Consider the following 25,029-nt stretch of genomic DNA (forward strand, 5'->3'; position numbering starts at 1 on the left):
CCAACGGTCGCGGCATGACGGAACCACTCCGTCATGAGCACACGGCAACCGTGGCTCATGACGGAATGGCTCCGTCATGAGCAGGGGAGGGGTTAAAGGTACTAAGTCACTCTACATATTTTGAGCGGTGGATGAAAGACCGCAAGGAATAGGCTTTGTTTTGTTGGAGTTGTGACCGACCCAGCACAACAAAGTAGAATGTAGGCAACGGAAGTAGCATGGTGTTTGTTGTACTTCTTCCCTTTCACCACTCTACTCTGGCCCAAAATGCATTGGGCTGGCATAGCAAATGGGTATTAAATAAAGCAAGAAAAATCTAATGCTGCCCATCATGCGGGCCTCTCTTCAAAAGCTGTGGTTTCTAGACCTAAAACACTTATGTCAGTCTAGTGTCGGTGAGCTTTGAACCACCAGTCTGTAGGTATGTCCGTATGGGTCTGCCTTTCACATACCCCAATGGTAGGTGCCTTTAATGGTGATATCATCTTAATAGCAACAGTAATTTTAAGCAAAGTGAAAACTACTCTGTTGATCTTTCCTAAATCAATTTATTTGTTCATTGGCATCCCCGAATTTGGAATTTACTTTTCCTCATTGGTAGTGAAATTGTACTCTGTGCTAAAGTTCTGATCGGAATTGTGTTGGTGCTGAGAACCTTATCTTTGTATAAGTATGTCTGAACTTAATGCTTTCAACACATATTGGCCAAATTGCCTAAGAGGGTCATTGCCCTTAGCAAACCAGAATCAATGATGCATGTGTGATATGGATGATGTTCTGAGTGAATTTCGAAAGATCAAAGAGCAGTTTGTGGCATGTCGTGCTGTAGATCACATGCCCTGCACAGTCCTGCCATCTAGTGTTGCATGCATATGTCCAATCAATCAGGATTAATAAAGTGCAGCTAATCACCTGATGGGGTATCCAGGCGCTTGCAGGTCCCCGTTGCACTTACTATGCAGTAAAGGTTTCTGTTTCAAAGTGACTCGTGAATGCTCCCCGAAACCACAATCGCAGGACATAGTATCCACTTCAGGTTGTTTGTTCCGTCATCCGGTTCAGACGTAGACTGTAGAGCTCGGCGATTTTTTTGTATCAATCAATCAATCAATCACTGGGATTTGTAAAGCTCTCAGCTGCTTCAAAGAAGCGTCCCTAGTAAAAAAGGGGGGGGGGGACTAATTCAGTTGAGGAACAACAGGGGCTGGAATTCAAAATACAACAGGCACAGACGAGGATGCCCCGGAGACCATAGATAAGAATATATTCACTTAAAGTCTAGACACAGTACGTTGCCTACACTTAAGTTCCTCTACGGAACAATATTGCATCAAAAAGATTTTTTGCAACTGTGAGTCTGTATATACAGAAACTAATTACCATCACGAATGAGATTTTATCCAAAAAATTAGATTTAATAATTTTAATTCAGTTATTTATGACCATTGCCACTTTTTTGTTTCTTTTTAAAGAAACAACATTTTCATTGTTACAAAAATTAAAACACCACATGAAACATTATCAAATCATAATTAATACATTACAAACAGTGAAATATACACAGATTCTTGACATCTTTTGGTCCTAAAGTCGGAAAAAACAAATATAGATCATACATCGGGAAAGCCATACATAATTTTTTCCTCGATTAGATTTAACTTTAGCGGTCCAAAAAGGGAGGGGTCAGAGATAGCATTGGAATGAATTGCGAGCGGTTATGCCACAATTAATTCGGTACACTTTGACATTTCATAAAGTTTCCAAAACTTATATCCTGTTAATGCTCTTGACCTCGTGCATGGAGAGAGGAGAAAATTGTGTGAAGTTGAGCAGGTAAGGTTAAACCAAAAAGTGAGCCGACGCGTTTCGACCTTCAAGTGTGGGACCACAACAATTTCAAGGAAGGTCTTCCTCAGGGCTGTACTGCTTTGTGTTGGACACTGGAAAGATGGAATAGAAGATCGCTTTCTGAAGGAACCAATTTATTCTAAAAATAGGCGGCAGCCGTTGCCTGTAGTTTTAAATCTGTTGCCTGAATGTCGGCGCGTTCTTCGTAAATTGGTGGATGTAGTCACTGAAATTCTTCATCAAACAAGCGTCCCGGCGCTCAAAGCTGATACGGAGTACAGGTCTGGGCATTTTAAATCTAGTTTTGATCGAGGAGCTATCTTTTTAAATCTTTCCTGAAGAGGCGCTTAGACTCGGCCATGCAGAGCTTGGCAGGCAGGGAGATCCAGAGTTTTACAGTCAAAACTGCGAAGGATCTACCTCCCTGTCAGACTCTAGAGAACCTGGGGACATGCATGAGTCGAATATGGTTTGATCTCAGCGACCTCTCCTGCTGGTATAGGCCCAGTCTGTTTCTCAGTTAACAAGGGTCCTTGTCTGCTAAAGCTCTGAATGCCAAGGTCAGAGCCTTAAACTTGATCCTTTTTGCTACAGTAAGGCAGTGAAGCAGTGTTCGATGCAGTGAGATAGGATGGCAGAAAGGGACCAGTCGAACCAGCCTAGCCGTGGCATTCCGTTTGATCTGAAGCCTATGCATCAGATAGGGGGGTTTGACCCATAAACAAGGTGTTTGCCTAATCCAAGCGAGATGTTACAAGAGCTTGGATTTCTATTTTTGGGATTTCAGTTGAAACTAGAGATGTTACAAGAGCTTGGATTTCTATTTTTTGGATTTCAGTTGGAACTAGAGATATCAGTTTCCTGACTGATCAGAGCTTCAGGAAGCAGATCAACCAGAGTAGCCTGAACTGGGAGGCGACAGAAAGATCATAGTCCAATGGGGTCCCCAGGTTTTTAGCTGATGAGACTGAATCCATGGGGGGGGGGGCTTGGGGAGGGTTTGGTCAGTTCGACCGAACACCAATGACTAGCAGGGGGAGGGGCCTTCTAGTTGAAGAAAATGACCTTGTTTTATCTGTGTTCAGTTTGAGAAAGTTGGATTCCATCCATATGGCAATGTCATTTAGACTGTCTTTCAATTTTAGAAAGGCCACTACTGAATGCTCTCAGAACTAGAACAGTAGTTGTGTATCTTCTGCATAGAAAACTACCTTCACTCCCAAGGATACAAGAGTGGCCCAGGGAGCTAGGTAGACATTCAAGAGCAGCGTGCTAAGTGCCGAGCCTTGGCGTCCCCCCACAGACAAGGGGTTTGGAAGAGGAAGAAAAAGGGTGAAGAAGAACCAGCTGGGAATACTCTTCCAAAAAAGATCTGAACCACGATAGAACTGTGCCCTGAATGCCAAGCAGACTTAACCTATTCAACAAGTTGGGGTGTGCCACCATGTTGAATGCTTCAGAGAGGTCTAACATAACCACCATAGCTGATGAGCCACAGTCTACAGTTTCTCTGCCAAACTTGGACACTCTCAGTAAGGCAGTCTTCTTGTTGTATCCAGCACAGAAGCCTGACTGAGTGTCATCTAGCAGACCATTTTTCTTGATATAGGATGATAGTTGGTGATTCACCATCTTCTCCAGGAATTTATCGGGGGCAGGCAATAAGGAGAGGGGCCTAAAGTTGCTGAGCACACTCTGGTACGCATTTGATTTTTTTTTTAGGAGGAGTAGCAGGAACGCCTGTTTCCATATGGGGCAAAAATATGAATGTTCTCAAAGCCGAAAACTTACTTCCCAAGACATTGTGTGACCAACAATCATGCCAAAATCGGCATCAACCCGAATACCTTGAAGTAGGTTTATGAGAATGAGTCATTGGGGGGGAAGGCATTTGGATAACACTTCCTTTTTATTTTGTCCAGAATGTAACAATAAGATTTCCTTGTCTGACAAACGTTTGGTCTGTTACCTCTGTCTATCAAGAGACCATGAAGAATTGAATAGTTCAGCCTGTCTGGCCTTCTAGTATTAAGTCTGTGCAGCACCAGAGATAGACAGTAGGTATATATCACAATGCAGCACCAAGGATCTTTCGAACCACAACCTGACCTGGTGTTGAAGATGGTAAGGAAACTCAGTTTGAGCAGGGTTCCACAGGTACTCCTTGGACCTATAAGAAGCCGAGTCCAAACTATGTATTTTCAGATGACTGACATCACAATTCAAGGATCTTTATTCTCGAGGTTTGACCTTGAGAAAAGCATTGGCACCAAGATGTGGTCTTAGAAGAGCCATACGTTTAGTCCCGAATGACCACCGGCAGGAGATGCTCCACACTGCTCCAAAAACATGCTCAGTGCCAGGAAAGCCTCAAGAAGTCATACGCTAGCATTGATGTCGAGACACTTTGGTTCAACAACCAATTAAGTTAAGATCAGTTTGAGTTCATTATAGAGACACTGTATAAGAAAGAGAGGTCGGATCAATTTCGACTCTTGCTGGAAAGCATTATTAAGAGATCAGAGAATTTCAAAGACCCTTTGTAGATCAGGGTTGTAATGCTTACAGTAGAAAAGAAATATAAAGCAGCACCAGATGACCCACTTTTCTGGGGCATGGTCTACTTGATTATCTAGTTGTGCACATTGCAAGGAAAAGAGCTTGCGCACAAGGGGCAGGTGACACTGACAGAGAGAGTAGAAGAATAGATGCACTGGAAAAAGGGTATCTCAATGCTGGCACACATTTTGGCCCTAAAGTGGGTTGTATGCTTGGAAAAATAAAAAAGGGACCCTAATATTGCCGAGATGATGGGAGCCCTATAAACTCAGCCTGTGAGGCAGGTTTTACAGATGACAGGCATGAAAGGGGGCTAAGTCACCAGCCACCTCACAGTGGCCACCATACGAATGGAAGCAAACCTTTCAAGATGGTCAGTAACCCAAGAAGTATTCTAGAAGAGGTTTTCAGGGCAACAACTGCTGCAAGGCCAGAGACGCCCAATACAAAATATGGACCTCTGATGCATTCCCACGACCACCCAACACCTCCTGGGACCAGTGAAGATATACAATCCAGAGAGTGTGAAAGTAACCTCAGTGACCATTGCCTACTGTTATTATCTAATTGAGATTTCTAGCTGTAGAATTCTTACCTTTGAATTTCCCGGACGTCAGACTGGGTCCAGAAGATTTTTCGTGAGCTGTACCCCTGCATACCAGTAGGTGGCATCATTTGGCTCTGCGTGCGTTGTCGGCGTCGTCTGCGCTAAAAGTGATGTTCGCGGCACATATATAGGCGCCACTTAGGCACACTGAAGTCTTTTCTTTCCGCCCCAACCAGTTATGTCTGGAGAAGATCTACCCCATAGTCACTCTTTGACTGGATTTTTTTGACATCTTTTCAAGTACTTTTGTGGTTTGCCCTCATGGTGTGTAAGATGTCATCTAAGAAAGCAGGATTCAAGCTCTGCGGAGCCTGTCATCGAGCAATGTCGGTGATTGACCCGCACCATATCTGCTTGTGGTTTCTGGAGTGTAACCACGAGCCGAAGTCGTGCTTAGATTGCTGTACCATTCATCCAATGTCTTGTGAGAGCGATTCCTCAAGCTCATGGCGGCCCAGCATGCGACTGTGCATCATTCAAGGTCCCGGTCGAAAGGAGTCCGAGGTTATCGTCCCACTCCAAGTCCTCAGGACATTCGGTTGAGTCGAGGCACAGTAACAAGAAGTTGAAGAGGTCTTCGACTTCTCATCCATATGCCGATGAGACAAGGGAATGTTGACATTCAAGACCGGGCTCCGTGGTAGAGCCTGGGTCGCCTCCGCACCTCTCTTATTTTCCAGTAGCTAGAGCGAGCCCCACCCAACTAAAAGTATGTTATGAGGCCATGCGCCTCATCTTTGGGCGACCCGATCCCACAAGCGTGCCTTTAGACCCGGCTTGGTCAGAGGGGGCCTACTCTGATTCTGCACTGATGGCTGTGGCCATGGCTCTGGTCCGCCACCATGGATCCATTCCTGGATCTGGACCAGCGCCAGTTGTACCAACTCGCCCTTCCGTGTCACAGATTCCGATGCCGACACGTCTTGCGCCGCTGGTGCTGGTGCCCACCGGCGGTGCCGTCCCCATTCTGACCCGTGACTCCGTTACGGAGTCAGATGGTCTTTGCCCGATGCCACAGTCTGTACTGACAGGAGCCTTGCCTCCTTGATCAAAGTCTGAACCCTATTCTCTTGGGTTAGTACTCGGGAAAGAATGTGAAGAGTCGCTGGACCCTGAAGAATACATATGAGGACGACGCTAGCATGGACTGGTGTGTGGAACTGTGTGAAGCCAGTGGACTGGATGCCACTCCAGATACTGTTATGCTCTCTCCCACTACCGGGGCTACGGAGGAGGGCATTTTGTACACAATGGTGATGCAGAGGGCGGCTGTGGTTCCTGACCTTTAGTTGCCCTCAGTGGCAGTCAAGACTAACACCACTAACAGGTGCTGCAACCAGGAGTCTCCACATCGGAACTGCTGCTCTCTTTCAATGCCTCCCTCAGTGACGTCCTTTTGGGGCTTGGTCTAAACCCAACACAGGAGCTCCCTGTGAATAGTCGGATTACTCGCTGCCACTGCTCCTCTCCCGGGGACCCAAACTTCCCCACCCAACACCCTACCCTGGTGGTCTAAGCTTCAACATCCCATGGTGCATTCCCTACTGCTTCCCCAGATAGGGAATCCAAAAGGCAGGGCTCCTTGGGGAAGAAGATATTTTCTTCCGCCAGCCTAGCTTTGCGGTCTGTAAACACTGCATACCTTTTTCGGCCTTTATTCCCACACTCTGTGGGAAACAGTTGTGCAAGTGTTGCCACGGGTACCGAAGGAGGCCTGGACCATACTGTAGCAGCAAAGTAAATCTATCCACTGTGGACTTGACACAACTGACTCACTGGGCAGATCGGTTTAATCGATGGTGGCCCTGAGGCGCCACACATGGTTGAGGATGCCTGTCTTTTCGGAGGATGTCCAGGCATTCCTTATAGACATGCCCTTCAATGTCGCTTGTCTCTTTGGAGAAAAGGCAGATTCGGTGCTGGAAGGCTTCAAGGACAGTCTGGCTAGGACCGTAGTCATTTTTAAGGCCCCACGTTGCCCCAATCTGCCTTTCGCTCCATTCCAACCGTGCCAATTCCCTCCCAGCCACTGAGCTGCACATTCTGCTCAGCCCCTGCGTGGTTGAGGCAACAGTACCTACAGACCTGGTGGGTTAGGTAGCCAGTGGTCTGGTCAGTCCGCCACCTACCCCACCAGCTGCAGCCTCCAAACTCTCCCAATCTGCCCCTTTGCCACCATGGGCACCCAGTTGGCTGCAGGATTCGTCATCACCTGCCCCACTGGCAGTCCATTACATTGGACGGATGGGTTTTGCAAATCTTCTGAAGGGACTACTGTGGATTTGGGGGTCTTTTTAGAGCCCACCCAAAGGTGCAAGGTCCCCCTTCGTCCACTGGGTTCAGGATACAAATGGAGACCAACACAGGAGCACAAGAGAAAGGGTATTTATTGTATTTCTCATGAGAGAGTGCATCAACAACACACACTCAAAACTGTCTGGGGAGGCAATCTGTAGAATGTTCTTACTTTGCGTCTTATATACCCTTTATCCTGCCCCAGGCATGTAAGGGAGTTGTTCCAATAATACTTTATTATGTTCGGATCAGCAGGTGAGTAGTCTTTGGGGGTTTTCGCAGGACATGGGCAAAACATTATAATTACATGGTACACAGAGGTCAACCTGATAAGTTCGTAGGTGGTAGCTGTGGGCCTCTGCAGGGCATAGTATGATTGCACAACAAGCCGGAGCCGATCTGATATGTCCACAGGTGGCGGTTACAGGGCGCCTGCAGGGCGAGGGACAAACGATGGGGACGACAAACATCTGAGGAAAGTCCCTGCCCGACTGGTCGAACATGTGCTGGGCAGTTCCAGGCAGGTCAGAGTGCAGACAAGATGTGGATGTTCGTGCAGGGGTCAGGCTGTCGTCTCCCTTTGGCAAACCTCCTACACTCGTTGGGGTTCACTATCAACATGCCAAAGTCACATCTGATTCCCACTCAGACGCTCCCTTTCATCGGAGCTGGTCTGGACACAATGCAGTTTCGGGCTCGTCCTCCCGAGGGACGAATCCAGAATAGCCAGACTATGAAACCAATGTTTCAACCTCTATCCTTAGTTTCGGTAAGACTGACTGAGGCTTCTGGGCCTCCTGGCCTTCTGCTTGTGACATATGCCCACTGGCATATGCAATATCTGCAGTGGGACTTGAAGTTCAAGTGGGCACAGAATCAGGGTAATCTCTCTGACATGGCCCAGATCTAGAGGGAACTGCGAAAGATCTGCAGTGGTGACTAAAGAACCGCGATTGGGTGAGAGGCAGACCACTCTCCCTTCCCAACCAGATCTCACTGTAGTGACTCTTGCGTAACTCCTGGGGGCATCCACCTGGGAGAGATGGAGATTAGAGGGCTCTGGTCTCTGGCGGAATCTGGACTCCACGTCAACCTGCTGGAGTTTCGTCAGATTCGACTCGCTTTGAAGGCCTTTCTACTCTCCAATAAGGAAAGGCTAGAACAAGTGGTCACGGATAACACCACTGCCATGTGGTACTGCAACAAAGAGGGTTGGGTGAGGTTGTGGACCCTTTGTCAAGCGACCTTGCGCAACTTGACATAGCTGGAACAGCAGGGCATAGCACTGGTGGATCAACACCTGGCGGGCTCTCTGAATGCCAGAGCAGACAAACTCATCCGCCGATACCTAGCAGATCACGAATGGCTTCTACACTTGAAGGTGGCGCAGGACCTCTTCCAGAAGTGGGGAGACTTTTAGTTCAATCTGTTCACCTCCGTTGAGAACGCACAATTTCAGCAGTTTTGTGCGCTGATGTTTCCAAGGCAGGGCTCGCTGGTAGACACTTCATCTCGAGTGGAGCTCAGATCTGTTGTACGCCTTTCTGCCCATACCACTTCTGCCCAGAGTTCTCAAGAAGATTAGGAGTGACTGGACCAAAGTTATCCTTGTGGCTCTGAACTGGCCACGGATTGTCTGGTATCCCGAGTTACTGAGCATGGCCATCGATCCTCCGATCAGGCTGCCCCTTTGGGAGAATCGCCTGTTGCAGCAGCAGGGGAGGTTCTCCACCCAAACCTGTCCACTCTCCTCCTCCTTGCTTGGAGATTGAATTGCCACAGTTGACCTACTTCGACCTTCCTTCTAAAATCTGTAAAGTCATATTGGTAGCTATGCATCCCTCCACCAAGACAGTATACGCTTGCCTTTGGAAACAAATTGTGTTATGGCGTGCAGGGAAATTTGCTGATCCCCTTTGTGAAGTCTTACTCTTCATTATTTACCTTTCCCAGCATCCTATGGGAGGAAACACAAGCGGCAATATGCAGGTAAGTAAACAAATTTAGTTTTTTAGCTTTTGGGTGAGGAATCTGTACTAGGCAAAGTTCAGGTAAGTGACCTCACTGCACCATCAGCAGCACTGGGGCAGCTGCGTGCAGAGGTCAAACTCTGGATCTGGTGCCACTGTTATCCAATGGAGAAAGGGGGCAATCAAAGTGGTACTACTGGCAGGTGTCAGGGACATTTTCATATGCTTTTTCACCACTACCACTGATGCGACATGTAGTGAGTAAAAGGAGACCAGCTTCCAAGTGTTTCATCCTAATAGCACCTACCTGGGAAGGTAAACTTTCTACTCAATACTCCTAGAGATGTCCCTAATTCCACATGAGAAACTACCTCTATACTCCGTTGTACTTACCCAACACCAAGGTCAGTTACAACATTTCAATCTCAAGGAACTGAACCTTTGTGATTTGGCATCTGTATTCATAGAGTTGAGGTATCTGCAATTACCTCCTTGTCTGTCTTCTTCTCACAGTCCTTACATATGAGTCTATCTCCATTCATGTAGAACCTAATCACCAAACTTGACTTTTCCTTCACAATCCAAGATGGTCCCCATGTCAAAGGGTATAAATACATCACTTCCTCTGAAGGACTTACTTTTCTTTTTTATGCAGTCGATTACCATCTTGGCTACAGGTATGTTTGTTTTTTCTTTGTTTTGTCAGACCTGCTATAGTGTTTCTTGTGTGCGAGACATGTGATGCCACTGGGATGTTTTTTACTATTTCAGTTTTTTTTTTTACATGTATTCCCCAGCTTTTGATCTTTGCCGCCACTGGTGTAGTGGGTGCGCAGCTCTGGTTTCTGCTTTTATTGGTGCGCTCCTGTTTTCATTGGAATTGACAGTCGTGAGGCATCTGCCTGATTCCAAGATGACACCTCCATGTTTTTGGTTGGACGTGTCCTGGTGCTTCTTCCTCCTCTTGTGTTGGAGTCTGGGCTCCGGTGGTGCACGGCTTTTCTTTGGCCTGTCTGGTCCATTTTTTCTTTGTCTGCCTGGTCACTGGATTGCTTTCTGCTGCGGTGCGGCTCTTGATGCCCGCCGCTCCTGTGCAGGAGGAGGAGGATCGCACAGCAGTGGTGGCGTTGTCTAGTTTTCCTGGCTGGCTTTTTGCAGGTGCTCCGGTGCAGGTCTGTTTTTTCCCCTTCATAGTTCGTTGTTGTGTAAAGCATCCGGTCTCACACTACCTTGGTTCACAACATATGGCCAGTTTGTTGCCCCCTTCATGGGAGTAGTAGCCTTTTCGGTCATCCGTGGTTGCCAGCATAGGGGCTTGCGCTTGCTGTCTGCGTTGCCCTGATGCCCTGCTGGTTTTTCCTGTGGCCTCGGGGTGTCTGCTTTCTTTTGCCGCTTGCTAGTTTCTTTTTCTTTGGTGCCTGCAGGCTCCTGTTCGGGGGCCTGGTCTTGAGGGTTGCTGTCTCCTCTGTTATGGGGGTTTGATTCCTGCCTGTGCCCTTCAGGTGCCGATTGCATGGTGAGTCCTGGGGTTTTTTCTTGCCGTGTCTTCTGGGCCCTTTTTCTTTTTCACGACGGAGAGCAAGAGAAAGTCGGGTCAGTTGCACTCTCCCACTATTGATGCTTACACACAAAAGCAACTGATGCCATAATATTTCTACCAAGAAACTCCAAGCTTCTTCTTAGGTCTGGATGTTATATTTTACCTCTACTTTGTCCTGCAAGTTGGGGATATCCAAAGATATTGGAGTAGACTTATCGTGATGTGCTTCATCATTGGTGCCTATCCACACCCGGGTGGGATAATACTACGTGAGCGGACTCAACCATAGATGGAATGGGAATTCCTAGATAAAGCAAAACTGGATAAGCAGGGATCCAGATGAGAGATATTTAAAAATACCTCAAGGTATACCCGAATGCTATACTTTTTTTGGAGGGTACCTGGGGTATAAATAAAAATTTGAGTTTACTGGGTTTTATTGAATTCAATCATTCAATTGTACCCCGGTTTCTGTGCCAACCTGTTTCGGCCCTCTCTGGGAGCCCATTCAGGTCTGGGGCCTTCGTCAGGGTTATGTTGTGTGTATCCCTGCTTTTTCTTGTGCACGCACACCATGCACACTCGTGAAGCCTAATGCTCTCATCAGTCTTGATTTTTTTTCGTCAGAGGATTTTCTGTGAAAGGAAACAAACTGAGAGGCGACTTTTACTTTTCCCATACATATTTGTATTTTTAATCTGTAATTATCACCTGATAACAGGGCAGACTGCTGGGTGGCTGTGCCCCTGTTCTCCTGGTTTTGGCTGCTGTGGAGCCTAGGCAGGGGCTCCTGGGCGTTCCTTCCTGTACCGGGTCCACTCCCTCTGTTTCTTTCGCCATGATTTCCGCTGGTGAATCTTGCTGTGGATTTCCCACTTTGTTGTGGGTTGCCTCTCTGCTGGCGGTCTTGCTTATGGCTTTTCCATTCGGATGCCTACATTCCTTCTTTGGGTGTTTGTCGCTGCTGTTTCTGGTGTGTTCTACCCGGCTCTGGTCCTTGTGAAGCCTCATGGAGATCGTTCTATTTCTCCTCCTTGTGTTATTCCGGTTCATGTCTCTCTTGCTGCCCTCTCTTCCGGTGGGCATATTCATGGCTTCTGTTGTTTTCATGGTTGCTCCAGTTTCCTCTTTTTTGCTGTTTGGGATTCTCCATGCTTTGGCTCCATTGGTGGGTGTTTTACTTTGCTGGTGTACACCTCTTCCCATCTCTGGTAGGCTGGCTTGTTGCCTCCTGTTCTTTTTACGGGCCCTGTTGGAGTTTTTCTGGGGGCCCCCGTGGTGGGTCGTGTGTGGCTTCTTGGTCAACTGGGGGGTGTCCCTAGTTCAGCGGTCCCGGGTTATCCTCTTTTTGTATGTCCTCTTCAGTGTGGACTTGGGGGTTCCTCTCCGCTCCCCTTTGACCTCTCACCTTTTCATCCATCGGTTTCTGCATGTGCATGGCCCTGTTGTTGGAGGGTGCAGTCCTCTTCTTTGGCTCTTTTTTTCCCTTCGGCGAGTTTCTGGTTTCTGTGCCTCCTCAGCTCCACTAGTATCTCCATTGGTTCCGCTTCCCGGTGTGGTTCTCACATCCGCGGCCTGTGGGATGGATGGGCTGCCTCTCTATTGGATTTGCTCTGCTCTAGTGTGATGGTGTTGGATGGTGGTGCTTCTGTCTTCTTCCTAAAAGGGTCTGGCAGCTGTTCTGATGGCTTTTTTGTTCTTCTGTCCCCTGTTGTTGCTCACTGCGCTGTGGGTTCTGATGAATGACTGGTTTGTCGGCTCCTTTGTGCTTTGGGGGGTGGTGTATGCCCCGCTCAGTTTCTCCTTTTCTCTGAGGTTTGGCAGCTGGGCTGTTTCCCATCTCCTGACTCACTGCAGTCTCTTCCTGGGTGTTTGTTGGGCCTGCCGGTGCCCGGTGTAGGGCTGTCCTCTGTCAGTGGTGTGTGCCTTCCTTCCCTGATTTCTGAGGTCTGGTCCCATGCTCAGGGCCCTGGACGATGGTTGCCCTAGCTGTTCCATTGTCCGGGGATGGGTCTCTTTTCTGCCGTTCCTCTTCTCCCTTGAGTGGTTCGGTTGGTGGTACGGGACCGGGCAGTCATTCTGGGGCCTGCCCTGTTTGGGTCGTGGCTCTTTTGATTCCGTTTTCTCCTCTATCTGTTGGTGCGGGCCCGTTTTGTGGTGCCATTTTCTCTGTCCCCGGGGTGTTTGCTGCTTCTTCCTTTGGGTTCACTTCGCAGGTTGCAGTTTGTGGTCTGGCACTTGTGTTACTGACTCTCTTGGGGCAACGGTGTTCGTTGGCTGTTCCGGCTCTGGTCCTGCAGTCTCTGCTGCTGTTTGACCTTGCAGCTCTTGGTTGCCCCTTGGTGGACGTTTTCCCTCTGATCTCCTGCTGAGGTTTGTCACCTGCTTCTTGGACTCCTACGGCAATGTTCGGGATTCCTTCGGGCAGTTTTCCACTCGCTTTGGCTGTGTCTGCCCCCCATTGCCTGCGGATGGCTGCTCTGGCTTTTCAGGGGTAGGGGGGCAGGTGTTCTGCCTGGACTGCGACGTTGCTCCTTCTGGCGCCTGGTTGTTCGCTGCCCGGTGCCTTATTCGGGGCCTCTGGCTCAGCTTGGTCGGCGGCTTTCTCCTTTTGACCCTTTGGGGTCTCCTGGCTTCTGGTTTTCCTTCTGCCATTGTTTTGTTTCTGGTGGCTGTGTTTTCGGGTTGGTTTCCAGACAGTGTTTTTCCTCTTTTCTTTTGGCTTCAGAAGTTGTCTTGGCTGCCTTGGTCCTCTTCCTATGTCTGGCACTGAGGGGCGTTTTTCCGTTTCTAGGTGTCCCTCGTGCTCTTGTGATTTATTTGCTCCGCTCTGCTTTGTTTTGCAGGTCGGTTGCTTGTTTTGTGTCTCGTTGTATGGTGGTGTGCGGCTCATGCCCTCTCTCTCTGTCCTTGATCCCGTTGGTGTGTTTTTTTTTTCCTGTTGCTGGCGTCCTGCTTCGGCATGTTTTTGAGGGGGTTGGCTGGGAGTGTTTTGGCCTTCTGGGCAATTGGCCTGGTGCTTCCTTTTGGGGTCTTTGCTTTGCTGCCATTTGGGATTTTCCTAGTCCTTTCTTGTCCCCTGGCCCTTCGCCAGCGGGGGGGTGGGGAGGGTCTGGGGGGGGGGGGGGGGGGGGGGACTTTGGCTCTCTGCTTTTGGGTCTGTTATTTTGGGTTCCATGGGTCCTCTAGCAGTGTCCTTTGTTTTGGTCTTTGACTTGCCTTTGCTTCTCTTTTGCTGTTTGTCGAAATTCTTTTTTGGCTTAGGTATGTATTCCTGCATAAGGACAGTGAGAGGAAGATGGACGAGGATGTAATGCCTGGTTACTTACCGGTAATATTTATTACTCAGAGTCCATGTCTTCCTCGTCACAGTCCTGAGTTCCCTCCCGCCTTTCCCTGTTGTTCAACTGATTTCTTTCTCGGCTTAATATCAGGAAGTCCTTCCCAGGAAGTGATGTATTTAAATCCTTTGGTATGGGGGCCATCTTGGATTGGGAAGGAAAAGTCAAGTTTGGTGACTAGGTTTTTCATGAATGATGATAAACTCATACGTAAGGACTGTGGCGAGGAAGACATGGACTTGAAGTAATGAATATTACTGGTATGTAACTGGGCATTCCAGTAGAGAGGAGGAATATTTCGAAAAGAGCCCTTCAAACCTGCTACTAGGGTTTGTTATGTGGCCAAATGTAAGACGTTTGTCCAATACTTCCCCAGTCTTACCAAGCAGCCTCTGTAGTATTGGTACAAGGCATTGCTTGTTATTTATTGCACTTGCAAAAGGCATTCTTAGCGTACAGTAAGCTCTTCAATAAGGGTACATTTAGCTGCTGTGGCAGCTTACATATGGAATAGGCCGCACCAGACTGTTTTTTATATACCAGTAATAAGAGATTTCATGGATGGCCGAAAAAGAGTAATACTCCCTAGAGTGCCACCAGTCTCATTTAGGGATTTGAACATTGTTCTTGCTAAACTCATGGACCCACAATTTTAGCCTTTACACTCTTGCCCACTACAATATCTTTCATGGAAGGTGGCCTTCCTCATTGCACTCACGTCCCTTTGTAGAGCCCGTGAGCTCGAAGCACCTAACAGTGGAGGAAACTTTTATTCAAGTGCACAAAGATTCGAATGTTAGAACAAAATCTCAATTTTTGCCCAATGTAGTCCCCCCATTTCATTGCAATTAAACCATTGACTTAATATTTTTTCCACTATCTCAAATGGTTGTGAAAATACTTTAATACACTTATGGTGTCTGAGTACTCCTGTATATTGACAGGATTACTGCTTTTAGAAGGCCTAAACAACTCTTTGTAGCTTTTGGTAAGCTTCACTAAGGAAACCCTATTTCCTAGTCAGGCATTGCTAGCTGGATAGTTAGATGCATCTATGTTTGTGATGTTAAAGAAAAATGTGCATTGAATGTTGTCCCTGGAGGCACATTCCACTTTTTGCACTATGTCTTTCCTGGGCAACATCTCTTGCGTACATATGCAAGGCTGCATCATAGTACACCGTTCACTCTTTTACTAAGCTTTGTGTGGACGTTTGTGCTTACCAAGAAGCACAAGTCTAACAACCTGTTCTTGAAACTTTGCTCCAAGGGTCTCCTGCAGTTGCTTGCAAGCCATCACTTTAAAGTGCACTGCTTTTCAACCTATGCAGAGCATGTGACCTACAGCAGCACATGCTGCAAACGGTTAACTTACTTCCCTGTAACAGTCTGTTGCAGCTTGAAAGGGTAGTATAGATTATCATGATCCTTCCTACTTCACCTGATGCGAGCTCATGGAATGACACTTGGAAGATAAAATATTTTTTTAAAGTCATTCACTCTACACCAGTAAACATAAATTAACTGAAACCGAAAAAAGACAATCTGAGGAGGAATCTCTGTCCTGGTGCATTGTAAGCCTCCGGAAAGGATCACTACCTTGAAACAGCAACCTTTCAAACAACTTGCAATTTTTGTGTCCAACTTTAGATGGCAGGAGTGTGCCGAGCATGTTATCTTCAGCACTATAAACTGCAAACTGATTGCTACAAATACGTAACGTTTTCCTTAACAGGCAAATTGCATTTTTTTTTTAGGTCTCGCCTAGCGACGCAGCGCATGCGGTGCTCGCCTTGGTGAGACTTGTAGTCGGTTTTGCAAGCGAAGGGGGACAGGAGGTGGCATGCGCCTGAACAGGCGATGTGCATGCGCACGGCATCTCGCGTCTCTTCCACCTTGTTATTTTTTTCATTCCAGGCGATGTACACGCGTAGGGCTGGCGCGTTCAGCAGAACGCACGCATGGCGTGCCTGTCATCTCTTTCTCTTTAGTCAAAAGGCTTACTTTGTAGCGTTCACATGCGAGCTACTTGTGGGAATGTTCTCATCCCTTCACAAGTTACTGATGAGGCGAGCGAGGTGCGGGGCTTTGGCCGCCAACCGCTAAGGGGCGTGGGTCTCCAAGGCCATCAAAGAGCATGTCGCTCCCTCAGGATTCCGCGATCGGTGCACAAGCGCTTCAAAAAGAAACTGTCAGAGGCACTGTGCAACGATTGTGGACCTGCTTTAATCACCGCCGGGCCTAGAGTGTGGCACCCTGTAGGGTTCGGGGTCTGTTCTTTGTGTTAAAAGCACTGCCGGTCAGTATCAATCAACAGTTTTCAGCGCCACTAAGAGCATGTGTGAGATACACACCCAGGACCTACCCAAGTATCCTAAGGGCATAATAGTGTCCTCCTTGCTGTGCACACCTCTAACTGCGCTTGCTACCCCTTGCGCCAAATCCTTGTCATGAAAGACGAAAACACTTCCTTCATGGAGGAAGAGCAAGTCCCATATTTTCCTTTGGACGATGGTTTCTGAGATGCTGTGGACCAACCCATAAACACTGCGGTGTCATATGCTATGGCGCCCTTTCAGAACAAACTGGAATGGCTGGCGGCTGCCTGCCTTATAACCCTCTTTGAGAGGGAAGGCTTTTATGCCCCTTCGGGTGCTTCTCCTCATGGGCTCCCTCCTCTACCCCCACAACCTGCTAAAGCTAAGGTCAAACGCCAGAATATTGGGGATGAGGACGCAAGCGTGTCTTTCTGGTAGAGGAAAGCCCTTTCTGCCCACTATGCCCCTGTCAGGGAGCCATGACCGCTATACTCCACCTCCTTTTTTTGGACCCCGAAGCTCATGACTCGCCAGCAGGGTCAGATGTTTAGGGTAAGCAATCCAGGACTTTGCGTACCTCCTTGGGGGGGGGGGGGGTGCTCTCCTCCAGCCTCCAATTCTGCTGTGCTGACAAGATGCTGGACCCGGATAATTTAATGCACCCTAAGACTGCTGAGTGGGTCCCAGTCCCAAAAGGGGCTTTCTATGTGGCGAGTCATCTCAGGATGCCTCTTAACAAAGAGGTCCATAGCCGCCTTTGGGTGGAACGCCCCCTCCAATCGCTGGAAGGTAAAGACACGCTCACACTGGTGCTATACTCAAAAATGGCAATCTTTCTCATCAAATACATGTGAGACCCCAAAAAATGTATTGATTATTCTTGGAGAGCAAGCCATGACAAGCTTCTGGATGTGAAAGGGCCTCTAACAAAAATGTTAGATATGGGGGAAGGACGCCAAGGCTTCTGGACCTTCATTTCCCCCGAGATCTTTTTCAGCTGGGCCCAGCTGGTTATCATACTGCTGGGCAATGCTATAACTGTGCATTGTCAACAGAGCATTGCAGGTCTTTATTAATTAAAGTAGATCCTAACATGGGAGGACCTAACGCTATCGGAGGCAGGTGCGGTGGCTCAAGGGTGTCTCTTCGGAGATCCCTTTATCAAAGAGCTAGGAAAGTCTGTCTCCACCTTTTGACTTCCTAGATAAAGCACACGCCTATGTCAAGCGCATTTTCAGCCAAAAGAGGAGAGAAAGATGCGTCGATATGGATAGCAGTGAGTACGAAAAACAATAATGTGATGGGCAGAAATGCAACTCCAGTGGAATGACTGATTGGCATTTGTGTAGCACCCACCACCTCAAATGAGGTCTCGTGGTCCCAACCTAAATAATGCCTAGGCAAACAAATAAGACTTCAGACCTATGTACCTCTGGCTGATGCTACACTCAGCTTCTAACAAATTAATTAGTACACTTACTTGCTTGGGATTGTGGATTGTGGATTCTAATTCAGAATTAGAGCGAGAAATGTGTGATACAATATGCTGCAACAGACAGTTACTAGTTTTATGCCTGTCCGGGCCAGTGTCTAAGACTCTAAGGCTAGCACATTTTTAGGTCGAGGGTGGGATGTGCCTACGCTGCACTGCGTACCATGCTGTATTGGAGTATGTACTTGAAGCCCCGCTCACTCTCCAGCCACATTTGTCATTCGCTTGTGTCATTGTCCTTCGTAAATGTTCGCGTGTGATTCGTTATTAGGCTTATTAGTCCCTCTTCATTTGTAACCTCCCATGAGGACTGGCACTTTTACTTCGGTTGTTACACGATACGTCGTCTGTAGTCTGTAAGCACTATTTCCTTTAATGACTTCAGGAGGGCTTCTTGTGTGCAGTTGTGACCACGGCTTGTTTATTTAACTCGTAACAAATGAGGAGCTCTTCAGGAGGCATCGGAGACAGAAGGGGGCAACTCAGTGATACCTTCAAGCATTTGGAATGCAATAGGTCTCACTTTTGCTAGAGTTTAAGGTATTGGAATTGTAAATGACAAAGCCTATATTTTTGTTTAAAAAAAACAAAACATAAATAAAAAGCATTGTCTTTTACAATGCCAATAGCTCAAACTCGCGTAAATGCGAGACCTATTGCATTGCAGATGCTTGTTCTTTCTGAAGAAGGGGGTATGCTAAGTATGAGGCCACAGATTGCGAACCTTGTTGAGGCACTGCTTAGGAACGCAAGAGGAATCTCTTGTTCTCCTTAAACCGTCCAGCGGGTTGAAGTTTGCTTTCCTTTTTCATAGCTTTATAGGTAGTTTGGTGCCACTGTAACTGATGTGCGCAGAATGTTTTTGTCCAAGTGCCAGTAAGAGATATATATATATTTTTTTTTAACGGATATCAATTCCTTGTGCATATCTAGGTATACGAATTTCTGATAAATGATGATTAAAAGTAGTCCACTGACTGCTTCAAAATAGGTTGGTCGAAATATTTGTCATATTTTATACATTTAAAATGTCATCAGATTTTCATGGGGAGGGGCCTTTTTAAAATGGTTAATGCGGTCAATACATTTCAAATTTGTGACTGTTCTTACAACTGTATAAATATATAAAGAACTTCGTTGAATTCTTGTTGTTTAAATATTCCTCTAAAATAGTATTTTAGCTCTAATATATAGCTCTTTCAACAGGATCACCTTGAACCGACTTTCCCAACTCATCTTAAAAAAATTCAAGATGTAGCAAAGCATCAGAAGAAGCCTTCTTCAACTTCATCAGATTCAATACCAGCATGTACTTTGCTTACTCTTCAGAAGCACTCCTCTTTAGAAAAAAGCCACTCCAATCCTTTTTTGACAAATGCACTTTTAGGAAATCGACAACCAAATGGAGTCATTCACTGTGTCAGTCAGGATGTTCCTTTAGTACTTGCATCTAAAGCGCAATGCATCACAAATGAAAACATGGTATCTTCTGCCAGCAAACATTTTTATTCACCATTAAATCTAACATGCACAAAAAAAGGTCCTACCACTCCAACGCCAGTTGTGCTTTCTACCTCGTCTGTGGTACAGAATCTTGGAAAGGAAACCCCTGTTTGCAATATGTTAAGTGCTGTAAAGACTCAACATCACCTTCATACAGCAAAGACTTTAATTGACAATTTTAGAGGGATAGATTCTGATATTGCCAGCAGTAAGGACTCTGATGAATCCAATGAAGAGGACAATGATGAGGAAGATGATGATGATTCCGACAATAGTCACTCAGGTACTTTAGTATTAATATTGATGTATATGTTTAAAATTTAATATTAAAAATGCAAACAGTTCTTATAGCATAGTGTTTTTTAATATATTGCTCATGAGTTTCAGGGTTGACAAATACCTTCAAGAAAGTTCCTTGGCTTAGGAAAACTGGGGCAGGTTTCTTCCTAAATGAAACAATGTTAAAACAGTGATTGGATGTGGAAAGTGTATGATTGTAGTGTTTTCCCACTCTGAACCCTGGATTCTTTTCCTTCCCCTCATAATTTCTTTAGTTTTGTTTCATAAAACATAGTGTACAACATTCATATTCATAGCATTTTATTTCTAACTGTATATTAAAACAAATCTTGAGGTTGGCCATACTAATTGTAAAGCAGTATACCAAGCAGAAATTTTGCTAATTACATTTCAGTAATCTAAATGGTTCCAGAAAACTCTTCTGTGTGGGGACACTAAATGTTACAGTTTAATTCCTAACCGAGACAGCTCTTAAATCGCTGAGGCGTTGGCCGTTTGCAAAGCTGTGCATTTACCACCTTTGACATTTCACTCCTCACTATTTTCCCCTCTGTTGTACTTTGTGGGATAAAGATGCCACAGAATGATCTAGATGGCGCCAGAATGTCTCCGCAGTTGTGGATCACTAATCTGCTTTAACTTTAAACATTCAGTAGAGTGCCATGTGTCCTCAACAGAAGACTCTATTTTAGAGAGAAAGCCAACACAACTTCCCCACAGGCTGCCAATAAGAATTACTTTATCATTGTTTCAACTGGGAGGTCATTTATGATGGGGACCTTAAAATGCTTGCATACAACACAAAATACATAGTTTATTAATAACTTGCATTTATGTATAGATGACACACATGGCATCCGTGGAGGTAAATCAAATCAACCCAGGCATCAGAATGGATCCAGAAGATTTTTCATGAGCAGTACCCATGCGCACCAGTAGGTGCTGTCAGTCGGTTCCACGTGGCGTAGTTGGCGGTTTTCCCCACCACCCCCAGAAGTGATGTCCATGTTAACTTTATCCTGATCCGAGAGAAGAGCTACATGATTTTTGCAGCATTTTGTTGATTTTATTTGAGGTTTTTGCCTCCTGGTGTGTCACGGATATCATCGAGGAAGATGGGATTTAAACCATGTGGGGGCCTGTCGTTGTGCCTTGTCAGTGACGGACCTGCATCTCGGGTGTTTGTGGTGTCTGGAGCGTGACCATGCCTTCAAGTCGTGCTCTGACTTCTTGGCCATGGCAGGAAGGCTTTGAAGGAGTGGTCCCTGAAGCTGCTAGTGGCCCGACATGCGACTCTGCGGAAGTCACAGTCCCAACGGAGAGGAAGGTCATGGGACTGTTCCACGAGTCCTCAGTCCTCTTCGTCCCACTCAAAATTGTCAGGCACTCTGGTAAGAGACTCAAGTGCGCTTCAACTTCTACTTATCTGTCGGCTGACATGATGAAGGAACATTGGCGTTCGAGGCCTGGTTCCTCGGGATTCTGCGCCTGGAGTGACACCCACTTGAATGAAAGAGTTCTATGAGGCCTTGCTTATAATTTTTGAGTGGCCCTTCTGGCGAGACTTCGGGCCCTGCAGGATCGAAGGGGGCCCCTTATGGTTCCACGCTGGCTGCTCTGCACACGCAGCAGTCGTGCCACTATGACCTTCCCCAGCGCCGGCCCCAGTGCCCCTGGCGCCAGCCTCATTGTGTTCCCCGATGACACGGAGCCACCTCGACCAACGTAGATTTAGGCGCTGGCTGGACCCCTGTCTTATAGGTTGGAGCTTGAGCCCTATTCTGAAGAGCTAGGCCTCGGGGAGGAATGGGAGGTGTCGCTGGACCCTTTAGAATGCCAGTATGATCAGGATATGGACCGGTGTGAGGAACTGGGTGATGCCAGCAGAATGGATATGTCTTCAGATACCGGCGTGCTTTCTCTCCCTACAGTGGCTATGGAGGAGGGAGCTACAAATGCAATGGTGGTGTGGAGGGTTGCTGATGACCTCAACCTTCATTTGCCCTCGGTGGCAGTCAAGATTAATGTCTTGATGGAGGGGTTGCAACCGGGAGTCTTCTCCTCTGAAACCCTACTCCAGTTCAACATAGCCCTCACTGACATCCTTCTGGGGACCTGCGTGGTCCCTAATGTCTTTGTGGGTTGGAAAGCCAGCCATCTGAAATAAACACGTTAGTTAGATTCCTCACCTTAGAATATCCCCAGGTGTCAGGCTGGATCCGAAAAGATTTTTGTAGCAATACCCCTTGCGCGTCGCTAGGCGTCGTCTGCGGCTCCGCGTCCGTCGTTGGCGTCGTGTGCCGGAATGACGTCGTCGGAGTACTTAGACACCGCCCTCGCGCGCTGACGTCAGTTCTTCTTTTTTCCGCGCCAGTAAGCGCCGATCCGGGAAGAGCTTACCCCTAGTCACTTTTTGACTAACTTTTTGACCTCTTTTGGTTACTCGACTCGACATCTGGTGCCGGTAGGATGCCTGGATTCAAGCATTGTGACGCCTGTCACCGACTGATGTCGGTAACTGATCACCATTGCCGGTGCCTGTACTGCCTGGGGGCCGACCATGACGCGGAGTCGTGCCCCGACTGTCAGGCCTTGACGTCGAAGGCTAGGCGGGAGCGGTCCCGTAAGCTACTCGAGCCATCGACACCGCTCGTCGGGATCTTCGGGTAAGTCCCATCACTCCAAACATTCTAAGAAGTCCAAGCGGCGTCCTCGCTCTTCGGACTCCCCTTGCCGGTCGCACAACCCGGCCGAGGGTCCGGGTGGTTCCACCCCCGCGGCTCCGTCGGAGCCGCGCTCGTCCCCATACCCTCCGGTCCCTGGGACTGACGCGACTCCGGCGGAGGTCAGTGCCTTCCTCTTGGCCATGAGGAATCTGGCTCCGCTGTCGACTCCTGCCGGCGCGCCTTCGGGCCCGCAGGGTTGACTGGGCGACCTCGCGTGCCGGCGGCTCCGGCCCCGGCGCCGTCGAGGGCTCCGGCCCGACGCCGCAGGTCCCCGAGGGATCCAGGCCTGGATCTCTGCCGGCGCCGGTCGACCTCACGACACCTCCTCCGCCGGCGCCGACACCGGTTCCACCGGTTCCACCCCCGATGCCTCAGTTTAGCCCTATTCCTGGCTGAGGTCCACGTCGTTTTCAGGGGATATCCAAAGCTCCCTCATGGACATGCCCTTCGATGGCACTCGCCTTTTTGGCGAGAAGGCGGACAGTGCGCTGGCCCGGTTCAAGGACTCCCGGGCCACGGCCAAGTCCTTGGGTCTTTCGGCCCCGCGGCCGCAAACTTCCGCCTTTTGCCCCTTTCGTGGCCAAGGAAGGGGTGCCTCCTCACGTCCGCCCAACCACCGGCCGCAGAACCAACCTGCACGCGGTCGCGGACGTTGTTTCCGCCGAGGCGGTTCTGGGGGACAACGTGCCGGTCAGTCCATATCCACCCCGGCAGCATCCGCCTCAAAGCCCTCCTAGTCTGAGCTTTCAGGCCCATTCAACGCCAGTGGGGGGCAGAGTTTGCCATCACCTGCTCCACTGGCGCTCCATCACTTCGGACAGGTGGGTGCTGCAAATCGTCCGAAGGGGCTACTCCCTCCCCTTCGAGACGACCCCTCCAGCCATGCCACCGCAGAACCACCGTATGTCGGGGGATCATTTGCATCTTCTCCGGGAGGAGGTTTCGACCCTCTTGGCCAAAGAGGCCGTCGAGTGCGTTCCTGGTCCAGAAGTAGGTCGTGGTTGCTATTCCTACTACTTTCTGGTTCCCAAGAATGGCAAAGGAGGCCTACGCCCTATCTTGGATCTCAGAAGCGTGAACGCCTTCCTCCGGAAGGAACGGTTCAAGATGCTCACTTTGGCTCAGGTTCTTGCTGCCCTAGACCCTGGAGACTGGATGGTAGCGTTGGACTTGCAGGGCGCTTATTTCCACATCCCCGTCCTGCCGGCCCACCGGCGTTACCTGCGGTTCACGGTGGGTCAGGAGCACTTTCAGTTCACCGTGCTCCCCTTCGGCCTCAACATTGCCCCTCGGGTGTTCACGAAAGTGATGGCGGTGGTCGCAGCTCATCTGCGCAGATCAGGGGTCCCAGTCTTCCCCTATCTCGATGACTGGCTGTTGAAGGCGGGCTCGCCCCAGCAAGTCGTCTCCCACCTCCAGACTACGGCAGACCTCCTGCATTCGCTGGGGTTCTCCATCAATGTGCCGAAGTCGCACCTGAGTCCCTCCCAAAAGCTCCTTTTCATAAGGGCGGTTCTCGATTCGGCGCAGTTCCGGGTCTATCCGCCGGAACAGCGGGTCCTGGACATTCAAGCCCTGATTCCCATCTTCCGGCCTCTGTCCTGGATTTCGGTCAGGTTGGTGCTGCGGCTTCTGGGGCTGATGGCCTCCTGCATCCTGTTAGTGCCTCACGCCAGATGGCGGATGCGGGCTCTGCAGTGGGACCTGAATTTTCAGTGGGCCCAGCATCGAGGCAACCTGTCCGACCACGTCTTGATCTCGGAGGGCACTGCGAAACCGCTGCAGTGGTGGCTCACGAATCGCGATTGGGTCAGCGGCAGATCCCTCTCCCTTCCTCAACCGGAGCACGTGGTAGTGACGGATGCGTCCCTCCTGGGATGGGGGGGCCATATGGGAGAGGCGGAGATCAGAGGACTCTGGTCTCCGGCGGAGACTCGGCTCCATATCAATCGTTTGGAGCTAAGGGCGATCCGACTTGCACTGAAAGCCTTCCTTCCCTCTGTCCGGGGAAGTGTCGTGCAGGTGTTTACAGACAACACCACCGCCATGTGGTATTGCAACAAACAGGGCGGGGTGGTGTCGTGGACCCTTTGTCAGGAGGCCCTGCGCCTCTGGGCATGGCTGGAACACCAGGGCATCACCCTAGTGGTTCAACATCTGGCAGGCTCTCTGAACGCCAGAGCGGACGAACTCAGCCGCCGGTGCATGATGGATCACGAATGGCGTCTGAACTCGGACGTGGCGCAAGGTCTCTTTCTGCAGTGGGGAGAGCCTTGGTTAGATCTATTCGCCACCGAAGAGAACGTGCAATGTCAGCAGTTCTGCGTGGAGTTTCTAAGGCGGCACTCGCTTGAAGATGCTTTTCGTCGCGAGTGAAGTTGCGGTCTGTTGTACGCCTTTACCACTTCTGCCCAGAGTGCTGAAGAAGATCAGCCGCGACCGGGCCCAAGTCATCTTGGTGGCTCCGGATTGGGCACGAAGGTACTGGTATCCCGAGCTACTCAGTATGTCCATCGATCCCCCGATACGAC

General features: G+C 48.7%; 1 protein-coding gene across 22 annotated transcripts in view; it reads left to right on the top strand.

Moving 5' to 3' along the window:
* BAZ2B (bromodomain adjacent to zinc finger domain 2B) overlaps nt 1-25,029 on the top strand; it is a 1,481,286-nt gene that overhangs the window by 589,193 nt on the left and 867,064 nt on the right. For all 22 annotated transcript variants that reach the window (XM_085645472.1, XM_085645482.1, XM_085645489.1 and 19 more), the window contains one exon: nt 19,176-19,755. In XM_085645472.1, coding sequence (XP_085501598.1) covers nt 19,176-19,755 — 580 coding nt within the window. The remainder of the gene's footprint in view (nt 1-19,175; nt 19,756-25,029) is intronic.

This window comes from Triturus cristatus, chromosome 3_1 (genome assembly GCF_964204655.1).
Source record: "Triturus cristatus chromosome 3_1, aTriCri1.1, whole genome shotgun sequence".
In the NCBI taxonomy this organism is placed as follows: Eukaryota; Metazoa; Chordata; class Amphibia; order Caudata; family Salamandridae; genus Triturus; species Triturus cristatus.